At 34.0% G+C, this 27,442-nt stretch overlaps 2 protein-coding genes across 2 annotated transcripts; one reads left to right on the forward strand and one right to left on the reverse strand.

Moving 5' to 3' along the window:
* Positions 1 to 21,756: 21,756 nt before the first annotated feature.
* VhaAC45 (Vacuolar H[+] ATPase AC45 accessory subunit) lies at positions 21,757 to 24,041 on the reverse strand. Its single transcript, XM_014238081.3, has 4 exons — positions 23,775 to 24,041; positions 23,614 to 23,716; positions 23,285 to 23,555; positions 21,757 to 23,224 (listed from the first exon to the last, which is right to left on the reverse strand). Exons 1-4 carry the CDS (start codon positions 23,852 to 23,854, stop codon positions 22,512 to 22,514), a joined length of 1,167 nt encoding a protein of 388 aa, XP_014093556.2. The 5' UTR covers positions 23,855 to 24,041; the 3' UTR covers positions 21,757 to 22,511.
* Positions 24,042 to 24,523: 482 nt separating this feature from the next.
* On the forward strand, positions 24,524 to 27,028 carry Gnptab (N-acetylglucosamine-1-phosphate transferase subunits alpha and beta). Its single transcript, XM_014238083.3, has 4 exons — positions 24,524 to 24,837; positions 24,899 to 26,305; positions 26,370 to 26,560; positions 26,618 to 27,028. Exons 1-4 carry the CDS (start codon positions 24,721 to 24,723, stop codon positions 26,913 to 26,915), a joined length of 2,013 nt encoding a protein of 670 aa, XP_014093558.1. The 5' UTR covers positions 24,524 to 24,720; the 3' UTR covers positions 26,916 to 27,028.
* Positions 27,029 to 27,442: the final 414 nt, after the last annotated feature.

Raw genomic sequence — 27,442 nt, forward strand, 5'->3', positions numbered from 1 at the left:
TTAGGATTATACAAGCGTAAGTACAAGTGATCTAGTTTTTACTCTTGCTCATGCTGCCCTCGCGAATAGGTGATTGAACCTTTGAGATAATTGGCTGGTACATAACGATATTTTTATTATTTTAATCCACGACTACTAAGCCTTTAACTCTGCACTTAGATGTATAATATATAATGTGTGTACCATATGTGTATAGACATAGTCACTAGCATGTCATGCTTTTTACTCCATACCAGTCAACACACTCTCATGTTATAAAAACTGGAATAAAACCGAATTCATATATGACAAAATTTGTTTGATTTAAAATAGATTGAGATATTTTAATGGCACTTAATACACATGTTCCTTGGCTCTCTAAGCTAGTCGATATTGCATATGGGCGAAATTCAAACATTGTACAAGTAATATCACGTTATACCGCCATAAGCACAAATTTGACATAAGGATCACAGTGAAGATAGCAATTGTGAATTTGAAATACGTCTTCTTAGTGCAGTTCGAAAATGAATGAAATCGAATAAAAACTACACCCCACATTAAGTCCAGCTCTCCCTAGTCAAAAAATTCCAAATACAAAGATCATTTTGAATTTTCTCTTAATTACAAATAATAAATTCATGTACAAGATTTGTTGTAGTAAAATTTTTTAAATACCTTAGAATATTGTAAAAGCCCTTCTTCAAACGAATTCGGAAGAAAATACGCGATAACACCCGAACTTAGTTCTTTCTTACTTGTTTTGTTGTAGGCTTAATGAACGATTTGCCAAATATTTGTTATTTCATTATTTAAAGCGCAACAGCAGAATTGAGTTGACAACGGCTAATATCTTATGGGGTGTAATGGTGATCTGTTTGAACTGTTCTTCGACAAAATTTAAATCCAAGTTTAAACCAAGCAATTCGAAAACTTCACTCGGCTTTCAATGTGTTATTAAGAGCTTGGGATGAGACCTTTATTATTTCAGTACAAGCAATACGACTAAAAATATTTAAGAATAGATCCTATGTAATCCAATAAATCCAATATTCTAATACCTTCAAAACCAAAATTATAAAATATATAGTAATAATATAATACAGAGCTAAGTGCGGGTGCAACCGAACATTTCATATTCTTGAAACTTGAGAATTCAACATTCATTGTTTAAGGAAATTGTGGATGGATAACAATCAAATTAGTATTTTAATACTCTTGCAACCTGTTGCTACAGGGTATAATAGTTTTGTTCACCTAAAACTAATCGAGTTAGATATAGGGTTATATATATATAAATGATCAGGATGAAGAGACGAGTTGAAATCCGGGTGACTGTCTGTCCGTCCGTCCGTCCGTCCGTGCAAGCTCTAACTTGAGTAAAAATTGAGACATCTTTATGAAACTTGGTAGACATGTTTCTTGGTACCGTGAGACGGTTGGTATTGCAGATGGGCGTAATCGAACCACTGCCACACCCACAACACGCCATTAATCAAAAACAAATAAATTGCCATAACTAAGCTCCGCAATAAGATACAATACTGTTATTTGGTACACAGGATCACAGTTTACATTTTTTTTAAAGTGGGCATTGTCCTGCCCCTTAAAGGTTTAATGTGCATATCTCCTAAACTGTTAAAGCTATAATAACGAAGCTCACTGGGAACAAATGCTTTTAACGCCTCTATCGACAATGTGAAAATGGATGAAATCAGGTGACACCGCCCACTCCCCATTTAACGGTACTGTTAAAAACTAATAAAGGCGCGAAACATACCACACCAGAAACATTAAATTTTATCTCTGGGATGGTTTGAAATGACTTAAAAGGAACCGCGTTCATACTTAGGCAATGGGCGTGACACCGCCCACTTTTAGGTTAAAACCCATATCTTGGGATCTGCTTAACCGATTTCAACCAAATTCAGTATATAACATTATTCTCATAGTTATATATTATAGTGCGAAAATGGACGAAATCGGATTACAACCACGCCTATTTCCCATATAACACCATGTTAAATTCCATCTGATTCATTCACTTTCCACTATGCAAATCAAGCAAAATATATCATATAAAGAAATTTCAAACGAGTATACCGCTTGAATTTGCGAGAGTATAAAATGTTCGGTTACATCCGAAATTAGCCCTTCCTTACTTGTTTTAACTTATATTAGAGGTCATAGACTAAATTAGTTTCATATACCTAACTTCTCGACAGCAAAAATTATATTAAAATCATCCTCAACTAAGAAATATCAGACATAACCTCAATTGAAGAGGCTAAATTTAATATATTGAGGTTATGCACAAAACATCAAACAACGGATCGGTATTAATTACATTAGGGATTTTAGGCTTGGACCAAGGTCTAAACCAATTCTATTCATATTCAACGCTAAACAGGGTTTCGACGAAACCAAATAGAAAATATCGCAGATCGTATACGAGATTCACGCGCAGAGGAGCCGCACCCCAAGAAGCCGAGAAATATCAAGCGGCGAAAAAACTCGGAGTTCGAGCAAAGCCACCCGATCACATCGTAAGCGCACTATTTCCCACACACGAAGAAAGGCTAGCGATCCAGATCATACCATAAGACTTCCCCAAATCCGCAAGTTCGCCCACAAAGAACTGCAACAGGCCGCAGGCAAGCTCAAGAGTAACAAATCACTCGGCCCGAATGGGATCCCAGCTGAAATTCTTAATATTATATAATCACTGCAGAGCGACCGGTAGTACTAGTTATAGCAATTTATGAGTTCTCGATTATTGGCGTTTCGTGGGTGTGGGAATGATCCAATTACGTCCACCTACAAAACCGAACGTCTTATGGTACGAAGGAACATATTTTTCAAGTTTTATCAAACTATCGACTCGTCGTGTCGTCCTGATCTTTTTTATATATAAAACTGTATATCTATCTCGATTTATGTGATACAAACAATCGTTAAGTGAAGAAAAATGTTATACTCTGTAGCAACATGTTGTTATAAGCTCTAAATTTAAATTAGTTGTTACCATTATTTAATTATTTGCTAATGAAAGCTACTGCTTTCAATAAACCAAATGCATATATTAGGTAGAAGGACGAAAATAGTTATATTGCTCATATAGGAGTTAACGATTGCTTATGTTGGGGTTCACCGTGCGGTTTTAAAATTGGTCTCTCACTCTAATAGTTTTATATGTTAGTATATGGTATATTTCACACATCAGTAACAACTTTTCCACATAATGACTGACATATACAGTTATTATTGTTCACCTAACGGTTGTTTGTACCATATTACCTAAAACTAATTGAGATAGATATATATGTACATATATACAAATGATCAGGATGAGGAGTAACTGTTTGTCCTTCCGTCCGTCCTTTCACCTGTACAAGCGATAATTCTAGTAATTAGTATCACAGAGGGCGGAATTTGACCATTGCCACGTCCACAAAACGCCATTATTCGAAAACTTATTGTTTAAATGAGTTAAGCCTCTCACTACATACACACCACTCTACTCTACACACCACCTAGGGAAAACTGGCGCGCCCTAATATATGTAATACATCACACCAGATGACACCACACGTGTATATCACCAGCTAACAAAAGGGGTGGTCCGAGTAGCTTTTTCCCAATACATTATATACAAGTACATTCAACTTTAGATTTATTAATAATATAATAAATGAATTGCCCAATAAAATGGGTCCCTTATTAAACGTGGTCCTTCAAACTGTAAAGAAAGGTACTATAGATTAAAGTGCAAAAATAATATATACATTATTATATGAAAAAAAACGGTGAAGTAATATAAGTAGTCAGCGGTGGATTTATCAGCAGGCTGAGTAGGCAAATTTTAAGGGGCGGAAAATTTTGGTCAAAAATTTTTTAATTCGATTTTCGGAATAAAAAAAAATTAACATTTGTGCAAAGAAGACATATTGTAAAAATTTTACAAGAATTAAAATCTTTAACAAAAATTAAAAAAATATATATACAGTACTCCAAACAACATACTTGAATCATTATGTACCTTCAGAATATCGCAGCAGTGATCCGATATTTGCATTGAAATTAAGATACTTTTACATATTTTTTTCACTAATAATTACTATAAGTTTTCCTCTATGCACAGAGAAAAAACCATTTACTTGAATCAAATAAAAAATTGTCTTCCAATTCCTTTTCTTGATCGAAGTAAACCTTTTTTCCTTGATTCAAGTATATTTTTTGTCCTGAGAAATTTTAGATTCTTGCTAATAAACTTATCTGTCTTGGCTGAAGTAAATTTTCTTGTTTCAAGAATATTTTTGTCTTGGCTCAAGAATTTTTGTCGGAAGAAATTAAAATTTTTAATTTTAAAAAATATTATTCTTTGGGCTTTCAGTAGTTAGCAAATTAATGTCTAAGCATTGTTGCTATTGAAAAGAATTTAACGTCTATCGGGATCAAACCCACGATTTCCTCTGTATGAAGCAGAGTCATACTCCACTGCGCTAAATCGTTAATGCTCAGTGATGTGTTTTTTTCATATACATAAATTAAAACTGAGCCCCCACTTTCACTTTTAGAGTTTGGGGTGGGGGACTACTTAAAGATCAAGAAAGGAATTTTCTTGTGACAAGAATTTTTTTCTTGGTTAAAGGGTAATCTGAATTTATATACATATTTAATTGACACTTTATCGAATTAAATTTCAAAAAGTTCTTTTTTATTCGTAAAAAATATTGATTAATTTTTTTTTAATATAGAATCAGTTTGATATGTGGACAACTGCTATTTGACAAAGTGAAACGAAACTCTATAAAAAATGATGTTAGGCAGTTCGGTAATTAAAAAATCGGTACATTTTACTGCTTAACTACAATATTTCATTTGTACTGTGTTATCGCGTAGTCGTAAGGTTAGAACGCCAAAACAAATGACATGACCGTTCAGTAATTAAAAAGTGACAGGTCGAATGGTATCACGAGTGCGGCGCAAACGGGTTACGGCGTTAGTTGAAGCGAGGTTCAACGATTTAGGCGAGGCGAGATTTATGTAAAAAAAAACTATTCTTAATATTGTTCTTAATTCTTATAATCTGGTAACACCGAATTCAGCAACTAAATTATTGTACTTATTGCTTTGAACATGGCAATACCGAGTTCAGCAACTAAATTATATTATCCCGTTATCCCCGTAAGTAAATAATTGTAATGTTTACGATAAATCACCCGTAGCGAAACAGTAAATTTGACTTGGTAATAAAAGTGTATAAAAATTTAAAATTCTTGTCTTATCATACTTATAATTATCTGTTATTGTCAGAATTAATAGAATTTAACAATAATTTAATTATTGAATTAAACTATTTTTGCACTATATAATGTAAAATAAATGTGTACAAACGAATTAGTGAAGTGTTAGTGTATATAAAAGTGGAAAATATAAGTGTATAACTCATTCGAAATGGGAAAAATGCGTACTTTAAATAGTCGAATTTTTGAACTTTAAACCCAAATATCTCGAAAACTATAAGTTTCCCGCGGCTATATCTATATATATTCTTGATCTGGAGGATCTCCTCTATCCGCCCATACCTATTTTATCCCCGAAAGCGTGGGACGTTATACTAAAGTTTTCCCAATTGTCATAATGAGTTATGGAAGAAAGCGACTTAGTGAGGCCGAGTACAGAAAAAGAGCGGAAATTAAAAAAGAAGAACAGAAAGAAGTCATCTGACAAACAGTAAAACTTGACAATTTTTTTAAAAATGAAAATAAAAGCAGTATTTTGAGTGCGGAAACTTCAAACATAAGTTCTAATACAATACAATCTGAAGAAGATGAGACCGATACATACTCTGCTGTTTGTGACAGTGTAGCAGAAGCGGAATCATCTGTAAGTCCAACAATTGAAGATTCGTCTCAGAATCAAACGTCGAGTCCTAACGACGTCGAAATAGTACAAACAATCAAAAGTCTAAATAAAGATCCCGCGCTATGTATAATTGACGATAACTTAAGGGAGATGATCGCAAGGCACGGCTTTGATCAAAACAAATCTTGTCTCTTCTCTAAAAGTGAAAGAATATATGCTGATGCGTCGTTTTCTGCCAATTAGTATCTTCCACAGAAAAATAAAAAAAAATGAAGTGAAAGATCGAATTTGATTAGTTTCTTCTGACAGTAACAGATCTGTATATTGTGGACCGTGTTTGGCATTTGGTAAATTGGAGTGTAGAACTCAATTTGAGAACGGAGGATTCAATGACTGGAAAAATGCAGATCATCGATAAGCTCAGCATGAAAACTCTGCGCGTCATAAATCTAGTATTCTTAGTTTGAAAGATAGAAATAAGATTGATGACCGACTTAATAATTTATTGCAGATCCAGATTGATGAAGAAATAACTTACTGGAAAAACGTTCTGATAAGAGTTGTTGCTGTCGCGAAGCGGTTGTGTTCAAGAGATCTCGCTTTTAGAGGGAAAAATTAAAAGTTTGGAGATTCACATATAGGAAATTATTGGCTCATCAACTTACGCTCGTTATTAGATACGTTTTGGATTCTGGTGAATCATGTGAAAGATTTCTCAAATTTTTGCCGTCAGAGGGACATAAAGCTGAAGAAATGTTTTCTGCCGACCAACCACCTTTGGCCTTTTACGTGCCTTATTCTGCTTATTCTTTAAATCTAGTAACAACTACAACTGCTGAATCGACTACAAAAACTGCAAACGGCAGTAATGGTTGATGTATTTTGGAGAGAATAAACAAAGTGACTTAGTTCAGGAATGCGTACACTTTCAAGCCTACCTGTCCTCTGAAAGAATTTTAATAAAATCAAAGTCTGGATCATTGAAAAGTCTGTCTACGTTCAACAAAAATTTAGAAAATATTTATCCAAACTTGGATATAGCACTTCGTATTGCATTATGTACACCAGCAACCAATTTTTCTGGTGAGAGAAGTTTTTCTTGCTTGAATAGAGTCAAGAACTATCTACGATCGACTTTAAGTCAGAAGTCAGTTTCTAAAAGGAAGTACATGAATGAGATTTTCTTTGCTTAAAATTGCTCAAAAATTGAAACGCCTACAGGCGGCAAATCTGTAAATCCGCCACTGTAAGTAGTGTACATATACAAACAGATAATTATGGAAGTGCTGCGCAAATACAAAAAAGTCTTGTTTCAAACTAAAGTGCACCTATCTAGTGAAAATGGTGTGTAAATAATAACTACACATATACAATAAAACTAAAAGAGAGTGTGTAACGCAAAAAATATTTTCATATATAATACTATGTATATACACATGTACACATACATATATTAAAAACAAGAAAAAACGTTAACTATATATAAGCTATAATACCCTTCACAAATACAATGGCTCTTTAAAAGAACTTAATTCCGATCGTTCAATTAGTAAAGCAGCTATATGCTATAGTGGTCCGATATCAGCCGTTCCGACAAATGAGCAGCTTCTTAGAGAGAAAAGGGTGAATTTGGATTATAACTCCGCCAACTCCCCATATTCGAGCGATTAATCTATGAATAAATGCGCCACAGACATAAAATTTTACACCCGAGATAGTACAAAAGGGCTTTATAGAAACCGGTGTCAAATTCGGGCCTTTGACCGAAAATTGTCCAAGTGGGATCAAAACTATTCAACGTCCATATACCGAATATTTGGACCCCAGCTATTATTAGCTATATCGCCTATTGCAAACTATTTATCGAAAATATCGGTCAATATATGAAATATATTTTAGAAATTCGGAGAAAATCCTTTACTGATAATAGCATGCCTGTGTATGAAAATTGGGTTGAATCGGAGCAATAATACCCATCAGCCCCCATATACCTAATAGAAAGATTTTCGAACGTCCGGCTGACTTTATACCGAATATATCAGCAAATATGTGAGTTATTTAAATTAAGAAAGCGTGTTTTTCTAATAACGGTGCCTAACACGGATAAAATTCTTTACTTTACTTCCAATGGTTTAGAGATGCCTTAATGAAACTCAGAGAGCATTATTTTCTGTTAACAATATATAGGAAAACCAACAATAGATGAAATCGGGTCAATACTACCCCAATCTCCCATATACCTACTACCGTATATATTGGTCAATATGTAAGTATTTGATATGTATAGTATTTGATATACTATAGATTAATGCCGCAATTTAGTCTACGAATTACCCCAACTTCTATACATGTGTGTACTAAATATAAGAATTTTATTATGTTTTACTGGAAGAAACTTTATGTAGAATATGTCGGTCAGTATATATTCTCTGATATCTGGCTTAAACAGTTTTGATTCGATTTAGAAAAAAATAGGTTTAATGTGCATATCTCCTAAACCGCTAATGCTATAATGACAAAATTCACTGGAAGCAAATGTTTTTAGCACTTCTATTGACGGTGTGAAAATAGTTGAAATCGGGTGGCAACTCCACCCACTCCCCATATAACGGTACTGTTAAAAACTACTACAAGCGCGATAAATCAAGCACGAAACACGCCAGAGACATTAAATTTTAGCTCTGGGATGGTATGAGATGACTTTATAGGAACCGCGTTCAAAATTAGACAATGGGCGTGGCACAGCCCACTTTTAGGTGAAAACCCATATCTTGAGACCTGCTTAACCAATTTCATCAGAATTCGATACATAACCTTATTTTCATATTTCTATGTCATAGTGCGAAAATGGGGGAAATTGGACTACAACCACGTCTATTACCCATATAACACCATTTTCAATTCCATCTGATTCTTTCACTTTCCACTATGCATATCAAGCAACAATGATTATATCGGGGTAAAACTTTGCGTGAATAATACGTTTAAAGTATGCCACCTTGTGACCAAAAATTGTCTAAATCGAACCAAAACTGTTCAAGCCCTTAAGTACTAAATATGTGGACCCCAGTGCCTATAGTTGACCTTCTACCGAAAATATCAGCCAATCCACAAAGAAATCTCAAACGAGTATACCATTTGACTTTGCGAGAGTATAAAATGTTCGGTTACATCCGAACTTAGCCCTTCCTTACTTGTTTTTTTTTTTAATTTAGTCTGAAAATGAAACTCTATGCATTGTATTTAAATTTTTGTCTCATGCAATAATAAACTACATACTTCCATTTGCGTAAAAATACTTTATTTCAATAAAAATGAAATTATATTGATGTATTTAAACTTTCATTCTAGACTGTTAATACATATTTTGAAATATTAACGGTATTTATCTACACATCTTTGTATGTAATTCTTAGGACAGCATGCTGCCCAAAAAAATATTTCGGTACAGCTGGCTACGAAAATGGTTTTCTATAAATTATTCAATTGGTGTTGAATTTATTTACATATTTATACTAATATTTAAAATTACCAAAGAGGATATATGCAGATGTAGACGAATGCCCAAAATGCCCAGATCCAGCTATACTTATCCAATGTGTAATAATAATTTCACCAAATTTATTGCTGCAGGGGTTAAAAAGTTTTATCTTATAATAGCCATTGAAAAACCCACGACTGGATTTACGTCAAAAAAGGTATAATAAAGTCTATTTACCCAATATGGTTACAATAGTAGGTATTTAGCTTTGTCTCGGGCCAAGAGGTCCCTTCGAATTTTAATTGTTTACTTTCAGCAATCAATATTGCATTCGAGGTATTGTTCCAGATAATGTCTCACGGATCTTATGCAATACATGAAAGATTTGAGGATTCCTGGCCACTGTAGGTAGTGTTTTATATGTAGTAAGTATGTAGCACAAAAAAGTTTTGCTTACACTCTTACTCGAACAGAAAAACGCTTGATGACGTTTGAAAATCAAGTGATGTAGAAAATTAATCTTTACGATTATGCTTTTCATGTATTTTTTCATTAGATATACTACCTTGGTCTCCTCTTTCGCATATTTTTGACTTATAACTTATATTAGACTCTTAGATTGCAACATTTTAAGCTGAAATAAGAAACTAAGGCTAAAAACTTTTAAAACTTCACAGGATAACAAACCTTCGTTTACTTCTTCCGAACCATTGTATAAGCCTACCCGTACCAAGTGTGATTTTAGTAGTAGAATTTTCGAGGCAACCCGTACCAAGTGGGATATTTTTGCGTGTGTATTAGTGAAAATCTTAGGATTGGCTACTTGTAGATATATACAATGTTCCGAACACTAGACACCATCTATCACAAATCAACTAAGTCCAAATATTAGAACATGTTATCTCATAGATATGTATATTATTTATAGTCTAAATATTCCACTTTTGTGGAAGTCACTACCATTTTATAATATTTATAAAAGTTTATAACTGGAAGTTCCAGTTGCAGTGGTTGCCCTCATATAAAAAACAGTTTAATCCAAAGCTAACCCAATTTGCGCTGTCTTTGAATGAAGCCAAAGAATGACCTCAAACACACCGTCCATATTAGGAGAGTAGGATCCACAATAGAGGCAAGACTAACAAAAGGGGTTGCCAAAACAGCTGACCTCTATGAGTTCCAAATTTAAAAGCAACCTTGGCACAATTTGCTAGCGGCAGCGTAGTGAAAGGAAAAACAACACAAAAATGTCATATTTCGCCTGTTCGTAGCATATTGACATGACAGCTTAAACAAAAAGATTAAAACCAACTTTCGCTGAAGCACGAACTTTATAAGTATGTATATATAAATATAACTTAATTAAAAGCAAGTAAGGAAGCACCACATTGAGATGAAACTGAATTTAAGAAACTCTAGCAAGTTGAAAAAGTATCGACAAGCTTAGGTTTGAATTATCGTATCAATTATTTGAATGTTTTATTTATAATAGAAACATGTCGAATGTGTGGATAAGTACATAGTTAAAATGTGTACACTTTGCTTAATAATAAGCTGAATGAAGCCCACATGGGGCTTTTTTTCAAAGCTTTATTTATAACAGACTTTCTCGGATTTTTTTGATGTTTTAAATGATTTATATGATATATGAATAAATAGTTACTGGAACTTTTGCAGTAACATTTAATTTTTCAAACTTGTCATACAGTTGTATTTATCGCGACATTTAATTTTTCAAACTTGTCATACTGGTGTATTTATCGCGACTTTCATTCGATTTCAATTCCTCCGATTTTTAGGGATATCATGTTTTCTTTAAGACATCTAGTGGAGATAGATATCGAGTTATATATATATGATATATAAATGATCAGAATGACGAGACGAGTTGAAATCCGGGTGCAAGTGATAACTTGAGTAAAAATTGGGATATCTTTATGAAACTTGGTACACATATTCCATGTCACCCAAGGGTATTGCAAATGGGCGGAATTGGACCATTGCCACGTCCACAAAACGACATTTAACGAAAACTTTTAAAGTGCCATAACTAAGCCGCAAATTAAGACACAAAACCAAATTACGGTACAGGAGATCACAGTATCACGGGGCGCCTGTGGGCTAACCATTTTTTTAAGTGGCGTGGCTCCACCTTTTAATAGTTTAATGTTCATATCTTCCAAACCGCTTAAGATATATCAACCAAACTTGCTGAGATCACTTTATCACCTTTTCCAACTCTGTGAAAATGGGTAAAATCAGATATTAACCACGCCAACTCCCCATATAACGGTTATGTTAAAACCTACTTAAAGTACGATTACTCACTGAATAAATGAGTCACAAACATTAAATTTCACAACCAGGGTGGTAGACAAGGACTTTATAGGATCTGGTGTGCCCACCTTTAGGTGAAATCCTATATCACAGGAACTACTCGACCGACTTCAAATTTGGTGTGTGAAAACATTACCACCCATTCCTACTAGACATTTAAACATTCCTTAACATTCCTATTAGACACTGCAAAAATGGGCGATCGGATGACAACCACGCCTAATTCCCATAAAACAAACTTTTAAATTCCGACTGATTCTTTGACTTTACAGTATACAAATCAAACATCAATAAAGTTTTCAGAGTAAAACTTTGTACAAATAGTGCCCTCGATGTATTTCATCTTACGTCCAAAAATTGTCGAAATCGCACTATAACTTGTGCCAAAAATCTGTAAAAGCAAATCAATTCTTCCCTTAGCCCCCACATGCCTAACATTTTTCGAACTTTATAGGTATATATTTTCGTTCACTCTATACCGCATCTCAGAAGTAATCGTTTTCTAATTACATAGCAGTGTATCCTATTTCCTTAAATGGATGAAATCACGGCGATACTTTCTTTACTTTGATATAAAGTTTTGCCAAAACCTGAAAGTGTTTCTCCGCTTTGTTCCTTGCAAGTTGCTAGAGTATGAAATGTTCGGTTACGCCCGAACTTAGCCCTTCCTTTCATGTTTTTTATTCAAATAGAGCATTCAATTTCCTATAAAACCAATGAAACGAGATATATTTTTAAGCAGTTAGAAGCGAGATTTGAGTTTTTCTATCTGATAATAAGAAAAAAATAGAAAACTGCTCATAGCTCATGCTTGGAGAGACTTTCTTAGAGTTGTTTAAGAACCTATTTATATATATATATATTATACCAAGGGAAAAAAGATATTTCTTTTATTTTTTTAACCACCCTAATATAAATATACCTAAATATTATTCAATTAATAACTTCATTAAATGTAAAATCTAGAAACAATACAGCAATCTCTAGATTGAAACACTAACACGAAGTCATTCTATCTACACACTTCGTTCATATATACAAGTATGTACAGGACATAAGAAAATGAGTAAATGGATAAGATGCAGATGAAATTCGCTTGTTTTATTTATTAACTTCTCATCCTGCTCCATGGTAATCGTGGCAATAGATACAAAAATACTTCAGAAACTTTTCACCTTATGTAACCTACAATCATTCATATAAAGGAGTGTACACATCAATATACAAATGTGCAAAGGTGTATGTGCCAATTAGCACACACCTTATAGCTGACGTGCTCGACATTTTATGCGCACATTCACCCACTCTCGAAGTGACGCGTAAAATCGCACTTAACACTTCCACACGCAAAATATTCATAACCACGCACAATTATTCGCTCTCGACACCAACATGATATGTTAATCCAAGCTGTTGACATCTATATCATGCCGGATAGTGGACTACACACACTCATCATTCAGACAGTTGAGCAGTGTATGAGATTATCGCCAAATCAAAGGTAAAGGAGGAAGAGTAATGGCGCGAGATGGTGAGTACATAACATGGAGATAGAGAATATGCGAATTATGTGTCTTTTTTAAAAAACTATACCTTTTTTCGTACCATCGGAGGGTATTTGTAATAAAAAAAATTTTAAAGTAGGCGTGGCTCCGCGCCATAATAAGTTTAATGTACTTATATAACTCATAAATTACTTACTCCATATCAACCAAACTTGTTGGAAACGCTTTCCTAAAGTACCTCAATACACATTGTGAAAATAGAATACTACTAAAAGTGCGTTGACTCGCAAATAAAACAAGCCAATGGCATTCAATTTTACAGTAAACTTAGTACGGAAGGGTCGCGTGTCAATTGATACTGTGATCATATTTCACCAATTACTCTACCAATCAACCAAATTTAGTGCATAGCATCGCCTTAACATATTATCTTTATGTTTTCTTTTAAAAACGAGCGAAATATTACTAAAACACAATTTTTGTACTCTTGCAACATGTTGCTTTCACATTCTAGTACCACCAAATAATATAATGGGATAAAACTTTGCACGAATAGTACCTTTGAAGTGCGCCACCTTATGATCGAAAATTGTCCAAATCAAATCAAAACTGTTCAAGCCCCTAGGTACCGAATATGAACAAGTTTTCTCAAAGATCCTATGAAAATATGAATGCAATTGGTCTAGACTTTGGTCCAAACCTTATATCCCTAAAATAATGAATTACGATCCTCTGTTTAAAGTTTTCATATCAACTCATTATATTAAGTTTAGCTTCTTCAATTTAGTGTATATCCTATGTATCTCAATTGAAACTAATTTTAGTACAATTTTAGCTGACGCGAAGTAAAATATAGTAATAAAACTAAAATACCAAATTTGATTGTAATCCACTTACAGTTTCGTCGAATAATGAACGTTGAACTGTTAGCAACATTTTTTAATATAAAGTTTTCCTAACACCTGAAGGCATTTTCCCTGCTTTGATCCTTGCAAATTGCAAGAGTATAAAATGTTTGATTACACCCGAACTTAGCCTTTCCTTACTTGTAAATAATTACTTTTGCAATATGTTCAAATATCCTTGAACATGTTTATTTTCGACAATGCCGAAACAATACAAAACATATATACAATACATAAACAAACACTACAGAAACATACAAGTATGCATGCAATACACACGCATTGGAAACTTCAGAATACAAAACATATTTAGCTTTTTTAAGAACTGGCATACAAACAAAACATACCTAATATTATATAATCTATGAATTGTATACAAGCGATGAAAATATTAAAATAAAACCAGAATGAAATAGTTCTCACTAGATGACGTGCATGCCAATTCGAGATGACGTGTCCGCCACCAGAGGTAAGAAATTATTGTACAGCTCGTCATCAGGGCTGTTTACTTTCCAGGGAGATTTTTAATTTTTAAACTTTTTCCTCTAATACAAGTAGTTGGAGAAAAGTGTTTTGAAGTGAATTCAGTTGCGTCGAAGTGTATTTCGAGACTAATTTTGCATGATTTCCTGAACTCAGAGTTCACAATTTTCAATTGGAAAATCACATTTGCAAATGCAACATTTTCGTTGCATCAACAATTAAAATGGTTAACCAATTAAATAACTTTCCAACATATGTTACTATATATTATAAAACCAAAAAAGTAAGAAAAACATGATATTTTCGATGATGACTGATTTCGGTCATTTTCTAATATGTAAACCCAATTTTATTATGATAAAGTACAATTCACCGATATATATACATATGTATATATGTATAAGTATATTATCGTATATGTAAGATGATAGAATGCACTTCGGTACTATCTTCGGTAGTAGTTTCTGAGGTATGATATTTCACCTAAGGGTTGGCGATGCTACGTCCATTATCAAATTTTACCGCAGACTCCTATGAAATTGACCCATCCCCGACCCATCTTGACTGAGATGACTGAAATTCAATGCTTCTGAAAAATTTCTTTAGTGAGTTATCAAACAATTAAGTTGTTTTCTACATAACCGTTATATAGGGGTTGGGTGCGGGTATCATCCCATTTCGAAATAAAAGGAAAGACTGGTTCTTAGGAAGTTTAGTCGACATAACATTTTACATTAAAATACAGTGTTGTATCTTAAAGTTTTGTTTAGTTAGTAGTCTTTTATAATTTTTGCTTAACTGCATTTTATAGGTAATGGTCCGTCCATTTGCAATACTAACCTCCTCCAAGGATGCCAAGTAAGCCGTGCATCAATTTTCATTAAGATATCTCATTTTATACTCAAGTTAACGCTTCCACGGACAGACAGTTTTTTAGATTTCAATTCGTCTCGTCATCCTGATCATTTATACTTGTATATATGTGATTCTATATTTATCTCGATAAGTTTTAGGTGTTAGAAAGTTAGGTGAACAAAAATATTTTACTCTGTTCGAACATTTTTCAAAAGTATAAGCAGTATCTCAACACATACAGGTAAATAATTTGGTGTATTATTTGTACAAAGTTTGGAGAAGTGCCAAAACGACCCAAAAATTTGTTTTCTTAGCCTGGATACGCTACTAGACTTGGCTTTTCAGCCGTAACTCAAAATTTGAAACTCTTAACACAACCGAGTTTACTAAAAATATATATAACGTTACATCTACTCTTTTACTATTTAATATGTAAATACGAAGCCATATGACGCCCATAACCGCACACAACGCCACACAACGGCTTTCGAAGGTCATTTGTCAATCTCATCACATCCCTAGTTTCGGGAATAAGGATGATGTGCAAAATGGCGAAAGAAGTAGAACTATTTGTTGTTGTGGTATTATGTTATGTCTACGAATGATTAATGACGTTTCTGAATACAGTACACTTTAACCATTACATTTACTCAATTATTTGTAAATACTAAGTATACGAAAGGTTTTAGTGAAATGATGGACGATTTATTAAGTATTCGAACATTTACTCCGCTTGTCTTACATGCAAGCGCAAACAAACCTATTTTTATACTCTCGCAACCTGTTGCTACAGAGTATAATAGTTTTGTTCACCTAACGATTGTTTGTATCACCTAAAACTAATCGAGTTAGATATAGGGTTATGTATATATAAATGATCAGGATGAAGAGACGAGTTGAAATCCGGGTGACTGTCTGTCCGTCCGTCCGTGCAAGCTCTAACTTGAGTAGAAATTGAGATATCTTTATGAAACTTGGTAGACATGTTTCTTGGTACCGTTAGACGGTTGGTATTGCTGACGGGCGTAATCGGACCACTGCCACGCCCACAAAATGGTCATTTTCCAATATGTAAACCCAATTTTATTATGATAAAGTGGGCGTGGTCCCGCCCCTAATAGGTTTAATGTGCATATCTCCTAAACCGCTGATGCTATAACAAAATTCACTGGAAGTAAATGCTTTTAGAACCTCTACCTACAGTGTGAAAATGAATGAAATCGGGTGGCAACTCCGCCCACTCCCCATTTAACGAGACTGTTAAAAACTACTAAAAGCGCGATAAATCAAGCACTAAACACGCCAGAGACACTAAATTTTATCTCTGGGATGGTATGAGATAACTTTATAGGAATCGCGTTCAATATAAGTCAGTGGGCGTGACACTAAATTTTATCTCTCTCTTTAACGGTCAATCCACAAAGAAATCTCAAACGAGTATACCATTTGACTTTGCTAGAGTTTAAAATGTTCGGTTACATCCGAACTTAGCCCTTCCTTACTTGTTACATATCCGTTTATGCTCGTTAAAGAGTACGAAAATGTGGGCATTTCTTTATTCAACTCTGCATTTGACAACTGTTATCTTGTAAATCTTTCTGCCAGCGATGCGCAGTGTTACGCGAGTGCTCAACAAGTTTTTGAATTAAAATACTTAATTTTTTATAAATGAAAAAACATTTTTTATGAGAAAGATATTTTACAAGTAAGGGAAAGTCTAAGTTCAGTGAAACCGATCATTTTATACTCTCGCAATTTTTAATCATTAAAGCCAACTAAATTTAATATAATGTGTATATAAGGAAAAGGTCAACCAGAGAACCGGAAATCATTAAATCAGGGATATGAGGTTCAGATCAAGGCCTAGGCAAACTTCATTCATATTCAGCGTTAAAGCGGTATCTTTAGCAAAAAGCAAATTTCATTAAAATATCCAATATATTGATCAATATAGGCGATTTAAAGTCAGCTGGAAAATAGAAAATCACTATCTTCAAATCTAAAATATTAAATGTATATATGTATAAATAGGTAGAAAACAAACTGAATGACTGAAATTGGTATAAGAGGTATAAGGGAGCTAAAAGAAGTATTGACCCGATTTACGAAGTAACTGGTGTTTTTGTTAGACGTATGGTTTTCAATGAGGCAATAGTTTTTGCGAAGTTGGTCTTTTTGACAGCTGTTACTGTTTTTATACTCAGTTTGGTTTGCCATTTCATTACGAACAGACTTCCCGAACAACGTTTGCAAATTTTTTACCAAAATAATGGGTCGTTTCGCGCGACGCACCCCGGGCTCCGTCCAACATTCAGTCGACATAATAGCCCAACAGAGTCGATAATTCGAGCAACCATGGATCGGTTTCGCACAACGTTTACTCTAGTGAATAATGCCCCTGCTCAGAGATGCCGTACAGAGCGCACCGGAGTAGAGTAACCAAGAAGACCCGAATGAGTCTATCCGCCTTCGCGCGCAACTATCGGTTTGTGGCCTTACAAAATCCAACTCGTGCAAGAATTGAAGCCGAAAGACCATCAAGTGCGTCGCACATTCAGTGAATGGGCCCAAAACGAGATGACCACTGATCCCGATATTCACAAGAAAAGCTCACTTGACTCACTCACTAAAAGCTCACTTATAGTTGAATGGGTACGTTAATAAACAAAATTATCGCATGCCTCTATTATTGAGACGCCGTTACATCCAAAAAAGTCACTGTTTGGTGTGTTCTATGAGCAAAGGGAATCATTAGTCCATGATTAATGACGTTTTCGTGCCTGAATTGGAGGATGTTGCTGTGGACGACCTTTGGTTCCAACAATACGGCGCTACATTCCATATAGCCAACGAAACAATCAATTTTTTAAGGAAACTATTGTTGAATGCATTATCTTGATTTACCTCAAAAACATAAAGCTCAAACATACTTTAGAATAATGACTCAATGGACTTTTTTATTGAAATGTTTTTTTCAGATTAAATTCGAATGCATTATTTCAGATATGTATGTATTTATAGACATACATATATCCCACATAATATCCGATTTTTGTAGAAGTTAATTAATCTAAAAGAAAAACATGAAATTTAGTTAATACTTTTTTAGTTTGCCGAGTTTTCTGCTAAAATCCTCTAAAACAGATTAACCAGAAAATTTTCCAATTTATATGTTGGTAATTATAATTATTTTAATTGGGTTGCTGTCCAACGCCACGTGATGAAAATACACACTATGCGACTCCAGGATACCGAGTTGAAATGTCCCAAATATCAGCTTCGTGTGTACGTGTGTTTGAGTGTGTGTGTGTATGCCAACGTAGAGATAAAGACACGTCATTGTATGACTGCAAACTGACAGACTTTAAGATGAAGGCACAAGTGGATGAGGGTGATAAAAGCAAACGACGTTCAAATGAAGCAGGCTGAAAATTTTTAAAATTCAAAAAGCAAGGTGCAAACGAACTGCAGTCAATTCGTCAAGAAAGTCAAAAAAGAGCGCCTGTTCAGCCTTTGAGACAAATTTACATCCGTGAAGTTTTTTCGCAGAAAAGAAGCAGCTGATTCAACCCAAGCAATTGAAAGCGGAATTTTTTTTAAGGTATCTGAGAAATTACATGCCTGAAGAAAAAGGCGTGTGCAAAGTTTAGAATGTCTCATAATCTGAGGTACTAGTTCGCATGTATACAGACAGACGGACTGACAGGGCTGAATCGACTTAGCTCATCATGCTCAACCGCATCTCTACATACCCTTTACATTACATTCTCTGTGATCACCCCGCATACCCTTATTTTATCGTCGAAATGGAGTTTCACTAAGCGTGCGCTGGCAGTACCACCTCCACCGTCCACCAATAACTATAGTTTACATTTAATTTTATGAACTTGGTAAAATTAAGTACAGACACTTTAATAGCACTAAGGTATCCGAACAACTAACTGTTAAATAAATTTGATGTATACACATTTTGTCAAAGTTCAAGAAATGATTTTCAGAAGAACATTCATAATTCTAGACTTATAAAGTGATTTTTTGTTCATCGGCATAGAATATAATTCTAACTATTCAGAAACCCTGCTGTTCTGAGTATCGGTTAATCGTGCAATTTGTTTTGTATTAAACATCAACTAACACGTTTTCTTTATATATACAAACTCTGGCACATCGTTAGAAAAATTGAGAACACAGTTACAAACCGGAAACCGCGAACATTTCCTATATAGCGATGTTGTTATTGTAAAACGGCTTTATTGTCTTCACAATAGATAGTCCAGGAATCGACGCGGTTATTCTGAACGTCGTAAATAGGTTTTCGCATAATTACTTCTTTGAGTATTCACTTCTATTTCCTTCTCTGAAATCCCATTAATTCTTTCTGGGCCATTTTAGATGGTTTTGTGAAAGAAGCCAAATTCTCTAACGAACATTATTGCCTAGAAAACGCATTTGGACCATTTTCCTCCTTGTATGTCCTCCCCCATTAATGGAATCGATCGGTTGACGACAGGACTATTTTAATGACTTGAAGTTCCCAGTTTTCTTATTTTGTTTTAAATGTGCTTAATACAATAATTTCACTAAGCCACAATGATTCTATGTTTCACGTCAATTTTTTTCAATATTACTGAGAAATGTTTCCAGGTGTTTATAATTATTACCTCAACAACTAGTCGATCAATATCAACGATATTTGGTACATATTCTTGAACTCATATATATTACAGCGAAAAATTCCGTTTTCACAATAAATCAAGCATCAAATATTGCCACCTCTTATCTAAAAATGGTTGAAATTGGATTATATTATTTCAAGACCCCAGATATCGAATTTGAGAACATCAGTACCTTTACCTGACTTTGTGCCGAAAATATACGTGAATCTGTTAGATATCTTAATGAATTTAAGTGGCATCATTTCCTGAAAATATTATGTTCTGGTGCTAAAAATGGATAGAATCGATATACTTTCTCCAACATGGGACTTATAAATTTTCCTTATAAATATAAATTCCTGTTGACTTTATATTATTTATATCGGTTAATATGTATAATAGGTATTGTAATGAAATACGTGATCATGTTTTCTTGACCGCAGCATTGGAATAAAATATATACAGACTTTGTTCTAGCCTCATATACCTAATATAATGATTTTGCTCCTCTTTGTAGTCATTTCCTTTACATATCCAGTTTATTTAATTACGTCCCCTTGCCTGAATTTAAATCGCATATATCGGCATTAGCGCAAGATATCTCAACAAAATTAAGCGAAAATATTCTAATTAGTTTTATGTCATTCGGTAAAAAAATAAGTAAAATCGGTTTTTCCCACAACACTAATGTTATCCATTCATAATTTCGTCGTTTAACTAATACTGAATCTACATACATACTTACATATAAAACATTTTTATGTTCTCGCAATATGTAGCAGCAGAGCGATAATAGTGCTCAGCTAAAGGTTGCCAACACTTAATACTAATCGAGATAGATATAGAGTTAAATATATATAAATGATACATCTGACTAAACATGCAAACGAGAATAATGCGAGTTTTATTTCAGGAGACATTGAAATAAACGGGGAGACAAATGTCGAAAACATATGTTATATTCTATTAAACCCCTTTTGTGAGCTTTTCCTATATTATTTCCCAGTCGACAATCATCTTTTAAGGACCAGCACTAATCTGCCATCATGTGACGATCAACCTTGATACCTTTCTTATATCACTTTTAAATCCTCTCCTTTTTTTTCAAAATAATTTCCAAAATTATCCGGAAATTTCTCTAGATGATAGCGGAGATAGTCTAACTTGATACTCATATTTGCTCACAGAATCTGAAAATTTGTCAGCATATTTTGAACAATTTCCTCATAATTTGGTACTTTATGGTTATCTAGGAAATTTTCGACTATCAACACACAACTTTTCCGCGATTCTCTTTCCAGAACAGTCATAACTTAGATAAAATCTGTAACTATCATTAATTGCTGTTTTAAAGATTCCAGCATTCAACTTTCCCACGTCTACCGCTTTGATAAATTGCTTTATTATTTCTAAATTTATCACGTATTACATCACTGAGTTCATTTTGCGAAAATAACTTTGGCGTAGATGTTTCACCCTCCCATTTACATCCAAGCGTAGATATCTGAGTATTTGGCGACCTCATCGTTTTTTTTTTTGAATGCGAAAGCAAGATTTTCAAGGTATGCATTAATCATAAAAACAAGAGCACATTCAATAATTTCAGAAAAAAATTCGTAATCTGGGTATTTGAAAACATCAAAATTTGCTTACATATCCAGGGCAACATTTTTTTTAAAGAGTGTATATACCTATGTATCAACAAAGAGAACAACTTTATTATCTTTTACTATATTATTCAACATTTTCGCTTTTGTGCTTAACGCATAATACATGAACATTAATATATTATAATATGTATATGTATAAATTTCTAAATCAAAAACACACCACGTCGTTGATATATAAGGGAGCAAACATATCCACACACTTATTACGTTTGCACCACACAGCACTTAGCCACTTTATTTCAAGGCACATACGTAAACACTTTATGTCCCTCATAAAGAAATTGAAATTTTATGTATATAAACATTTCAATTAAATCAAATGTAAATATATATAAGTACATAAGGATCCAAGTTTTATTCCCAATTTCCACAAACACACATATTTGAAATCAAATGTGGTCGATGCTGAGTAAAGAGATGGAGTAAATTTAATGGAAATTGTGAAGGAAACTTGTATTTGAACTATGCAAATCCTCATGATTTTTCGTAAGGATATCAAATGAATATTTCAAGGTTACGGTGAAGAATAATTTTGTTATTTCCGTAATTCTAATTTCCCAGTTTCTATGTTTATTAGTATGATAATGGAAGAATTTCTTTAAATTTGATTCAACTAATACAGTAATCAAAACCACATTGCGAGCAGAGACGGTTTCCAAAAAGTTGCTATAAAATATTAAAACAGAATAAAGGGGAATGAAGTGTGCGCAACTGACATTGCAAAAAAGCTGTTGACAGTAGCAAATCAGCAGTTTAACACCATTTAATTTTAACTACTCGTTGGTGTTTATTGTGATCGTTTTGCCTTTAGGATCATCAAATCGGTCCATGGTATTGATATCCATCATCCAGCAAATACCAACGAAAAGAATTGCAAGCAAAATTGCGGACACGAATAGACCAGCAAGAATGGCATGTGTAACAAAACCGACGCAATTCCAGGATTCACCAAATTCAAAATAATTTTCATTTACAGTCTTAACGGTACTACCAAAAGGTGCTTGAAACTGTACAGAGTTCCAAAACAGTTGATCACCGCTTGCTGAATAAACAGTTAAATTACCACAAAAGTAGGAGAAGGCCGGAGGTGCATTTATATCGTTTGTGCGGAACACTGTAATATTATTGTATGTCAATTGCTTCATGTAGTAATAACCCTTCTGTAACTCAATGTCAAATGTGATCAAGTCAGCAGTATCATTGCTACTAAGTGTAACACTAAAGTCGGTGGTATTGCGATCATCGATTTTCATAGTGCCCACAGTAATTTCTTTCCTTTGGTCACTACCAATTTTTACTGCCAACGTTGTATAGAAAATTTGGAATTTGGGATCAGTGAATATAATACCACCTTTTGGTGCTGCAGTCTCCGCCACGGACAATGCACGCCGATAACGTTTAACTGTCACATCTTTTGCAGGGGTCGATGTATACATAAATACAGTTGGACAAGATACTTGTTTCATTACATTCGAAATGGCAATGTCTGAAAAAATAATAAATCTCTATAAAAAAAATGTTTAATAGAACGAAATATAAAATATACCATGTGTCTCCAAAGTATCTTCGCGATTTACACCACTTTCGTCACTGAATCGCAAAAACGCTACTTTTCCCGCTTTGCACTTTAGTGGTGTTTCAAGCTTTCCACTTCTAGAGATAATAATTACCTCGTAATTAGGATCTATCTTTTCCAGCACTTTTTCAGGGCTATCGACCCTCAAGTAAAAAGTGCTGGGCGTGATGTTTTGAAGGTGAGAATAACATGACTGTTGTTCAGATCGGTTACTCTTACACAGAAAATCGTTGAACGATAACTAAATTATATATGACTCATAACAATATATTGAAATGATTATCTATGAGGACACTTACATCATCTTCTTGGAAAACAGCAATCATGTGGTCCTTAACAAGTGGTTTTGCAATTCGATTGAAACTTTCATTATCTACTCTGGATAGTGCAGGAATTGGTTCACTATAAAAGATAATAAAGGTTAACAGAGCAATTTTTTGCAAAGATGTTGAATTCATACACTGGTGCCAAAACTAAAACAATGGAGTCCGATGCGGCTGCAACACCAATCACGAATAACGTTAAAAAGGCAATTTTCATTTCGTTTTGTTTCTCTCGTATACGTGTCACGCCAAAATAAAGTTAATGCAATTAATATTAAATAAAAATGCAATCTAACCGAAACTTAACGAAATTATAAGGGAATTAATGGCAAAAATTTAGCAGTTTTCACCTTCCATGAAAATTTGCCCTGTCAAAATGCAAAATTCTTTGTAGCTGCGTATGACAGTCATGTGATATATCCGAATGAAATATATCTTCGAATTTCTTAATTTCGAAACGATACTCGAACTCGTGACGTTCAGAGTTGCACATAATTCCTGGCTATATTGTAGAAGAAGCAACCGATTAATATTGTAACGAATGATATTTATGCAATAAGGTCTACATAAGCTGCATTGTTCATGAATTGTATACTTCTAACAGCCTTATAATTTATGATTAGCATATTTTCCAAAAGATGTTTTGTAAAAATAGAATACTGACAATGATACAATATCATTCCTCTACAATGCCATAGTAGTGGTGCGAGTTGATACAACAAATACACTAACCATACCAAACTTAAACCTATATTGATGAAATGATGTTAAATCATTTTATAAATTGTCAAACCAGTGAGTTTTTATTGCAGTTAGATGCATTTCAAGTTTTTATAACCAAAAACAAACCTTTTTAAGTTCTGGCAACCTCGGTTGTTATCAGCCGTAGAGAAGTGTTGAAATAACATATAAATATATACATATATGTATATCTTCGTCCTCGGGTTACTATTACAAAGGAAGTGTAATCAGAAAAATTGAAAGAGTATATTTAAATTTATTTGTAAATAGTTACACATATAGTGCTGTACACAAATAAGGAAAAGCGAAATGTTTTGAACTCGGCTATTTTGGGATTTCGATATGCGCATTCAGAGAAAGTGGGGTCGAATGTTAAAAAATAATTGGAAAAGATTTCGACGAAGGCGATTGTTTATTATATTTGGTGCAATACTACTTGCTTTGATGTTTTTTGTCAGAGTAAATACTTATATTCTATTTACATTAAACTAGTGCGTCAATAAATTCTTTTTATTTCAAGAGAAAAAAGTTGGTTAAGACATATTGTGAACCCATCGACGTAGTTTATACTTGGGTTAATGGATCTGATCCTATGTTTAGTGAATCAGCAAGGCGGTATAATCCGAATTATGATCCGGCAAGATTCGATGACAAAAATGAGCTTCGCTATTCGTTGCGATCGCTAGAAATATATGCTCCTTGGGTTAGACATGTTTACATCGTAACTAATGGCCAAATTCCATATTGGCTAGATCTTAGTTTTGAAAAGGTTACGGTCGTGCCGCACGAACTACTTACTCCGAAACCAGAACTACTACCGACATTTTCAAGCTCTGCTATTGAAACTTTCATTCATAATATACCGCATCTCTCTCAACGTTTTCTCTATTTGAATGACGATATTTTTCTTGGTGCTCCATTGTATCCCGAAGACCTTTATACCAATTCAGAAGGAGTGCGCATCTATCAAGCTTGGATGGTACCGGATTGTGCGGAAGACTGCCCTTGGACATATATCGGTGATGGGGCATGTGACCGTCATTGTAATATTGCCAAATGCCAATATGACGGAGGCGATTGTAACAGTTTCGGGTCAGACAAAAGTGAAGAAAATATGATGGAGCATCATGTTGATGTAAATAGGAACCTAAAATTAATTACGCCATCTCTTTTAAATTCAACAATGCACATAGAAATAAGACATTTTCCATTACGAAAAAAGTTTCGCCACAGAAAACATTCGGATCAACGTAACGGGTCACACTTCCGAGAACTAGTATTGCACAAAAATTTGAGTACACTTGCGGAGCTTAGACGTATTGTCGACAATTATAATAATCAACTGAAATCAAATAGTCACCCCAATGACCCAGAATTATCCACTGACACTTCACAAAAAAATATGGAACGATTGCAAAAAAGCGTGGAAAAAACATCAAAAAATGAATCCAGTAAAGATATATATTCGCATTCGTTAATATATACGAACATGCTGTTGAATCGTTTCTATGGATTCAAAGCTCGTAACGTACTAGCGCATGTAGGATTCTTGCTAGATCGTAATATAATATATGCCATGCAGCAAAAATTTTTGACAGAGATAGACGTTACTTTGTCTAATCGGTTTCGCTCAACAAATGATTTACAATTTGCTTTTATATATTATTCGTTTCTTATGAGTGAAACAACTACTTTAACAGTGGGTGAAGTGTTTGACGAGTTCGATACTGACGACTCGCATACATGGTCCGATCGTGAGGTGCGAACTTTTTTGGCACGTATGTATCCTCTGCCACTGGACTGGTCAGCAGTCCGTTTCTTCGAAGAAGTTGTAAGCAACTGCTCTCGAGATCAAGATATGAATTTACATAAAAGTCATAGCGGGTATACAACGTTGGTGTATGAACGTTACGAAGATTCAACTGTGGTGAGTATAACTAAATTAAATTATATTTAATTTTTAAACAATTTTAATCCCCACGCATTTATAGCCGACTATAACACGAGAGTTGGTCAAACAATGTCGTTTGCTGGCGGAAGCGTTAGAAACAAATTTCGCTACCCGAATCAAATACAAATATAACATAAGTCCAAAAAGAGTTATCCATAACAATTTTATGATGTTAACATCTAACATCACAGATGTTGTAGATGGTTTTGACAAAATACGACGAAATCCACGGTGAGTTAAATAATCCTAGTTCATTTTGAATAATAAACTTATATGGCATAACTTTAGAAAATTCAACTGCATTAATGACAATTTGGAGCCACTCTTAGTCAAAGATAATGAACTGATCCGTCATTTGTTGGAAGACTTCTATCTTTCCTTTTTTCCTCGCCGAAGTAGTTTTGAATTACAATTCGAATATAGGAATCGCTTCACCACCTGGCAGGATTACCAAAGATGGCGTAGACGTAAGCGTGCTGCTCTTGTGGTAGGATATGCAGCTAGTATTATTCTTGTTCTATTTATCATAAGATACATATGCGTACACAAAACAAAGTTTGTACGACGCTATGTGCAAAGTTTATAAATATTTTTAGTATTATATATTTTTTTATATGAATATAAGAGGAAAATTTACTTATGGCTTTAAAAAACTTAATAAAATAAAGAAACGATGATTTAACAGCCGGTTTAAGAAAACCCTTTTATGTCTGCACCCAGACTATGGTATGAGGTACCTCTTTACGATGAACCAGGCTTAGGGTGCGTTCGAGATACGTAATAATTGCAGCAGTACAGCTACTGTGTTACATATTTTCTGATACCAAGGATGACATGATGCGAGACTCTCTCATTTTCGCTGATTTTTCTGTTATTCTCTTTCCCTGATTATTAAAATCAGGGAATTTCGAACAGCTGATGTCAAAAAAGGTGGGATGCCAGAAATAAACCCGCTAAAAATAGCTAACAAAAGCAGTGCGAAAAGAACGACACAAATACTTTTGAATAACGTGCAACTAAATTTTATTTGTTAATTTAATTTAAAACGTTCATTATAAAACCATGATATTTTATTATGACTTGTATTGTTTCTTTGTTATAATTTTTTTTATT

Source organism: Bactrocera oleae, chromosome 4, assembly GCF_042242935.1.
Source record: "Bactrocera oleae isolate idBacOlea1 chromosome 4, idBacOlea1, whole genome shotgun sequence".
Lineage (NCBI taxonomy): Eukaryota > Metazoa > Arthropoda > Insecta > Diptera > Tephritidae > Bactrocera > Bactrocera oleae.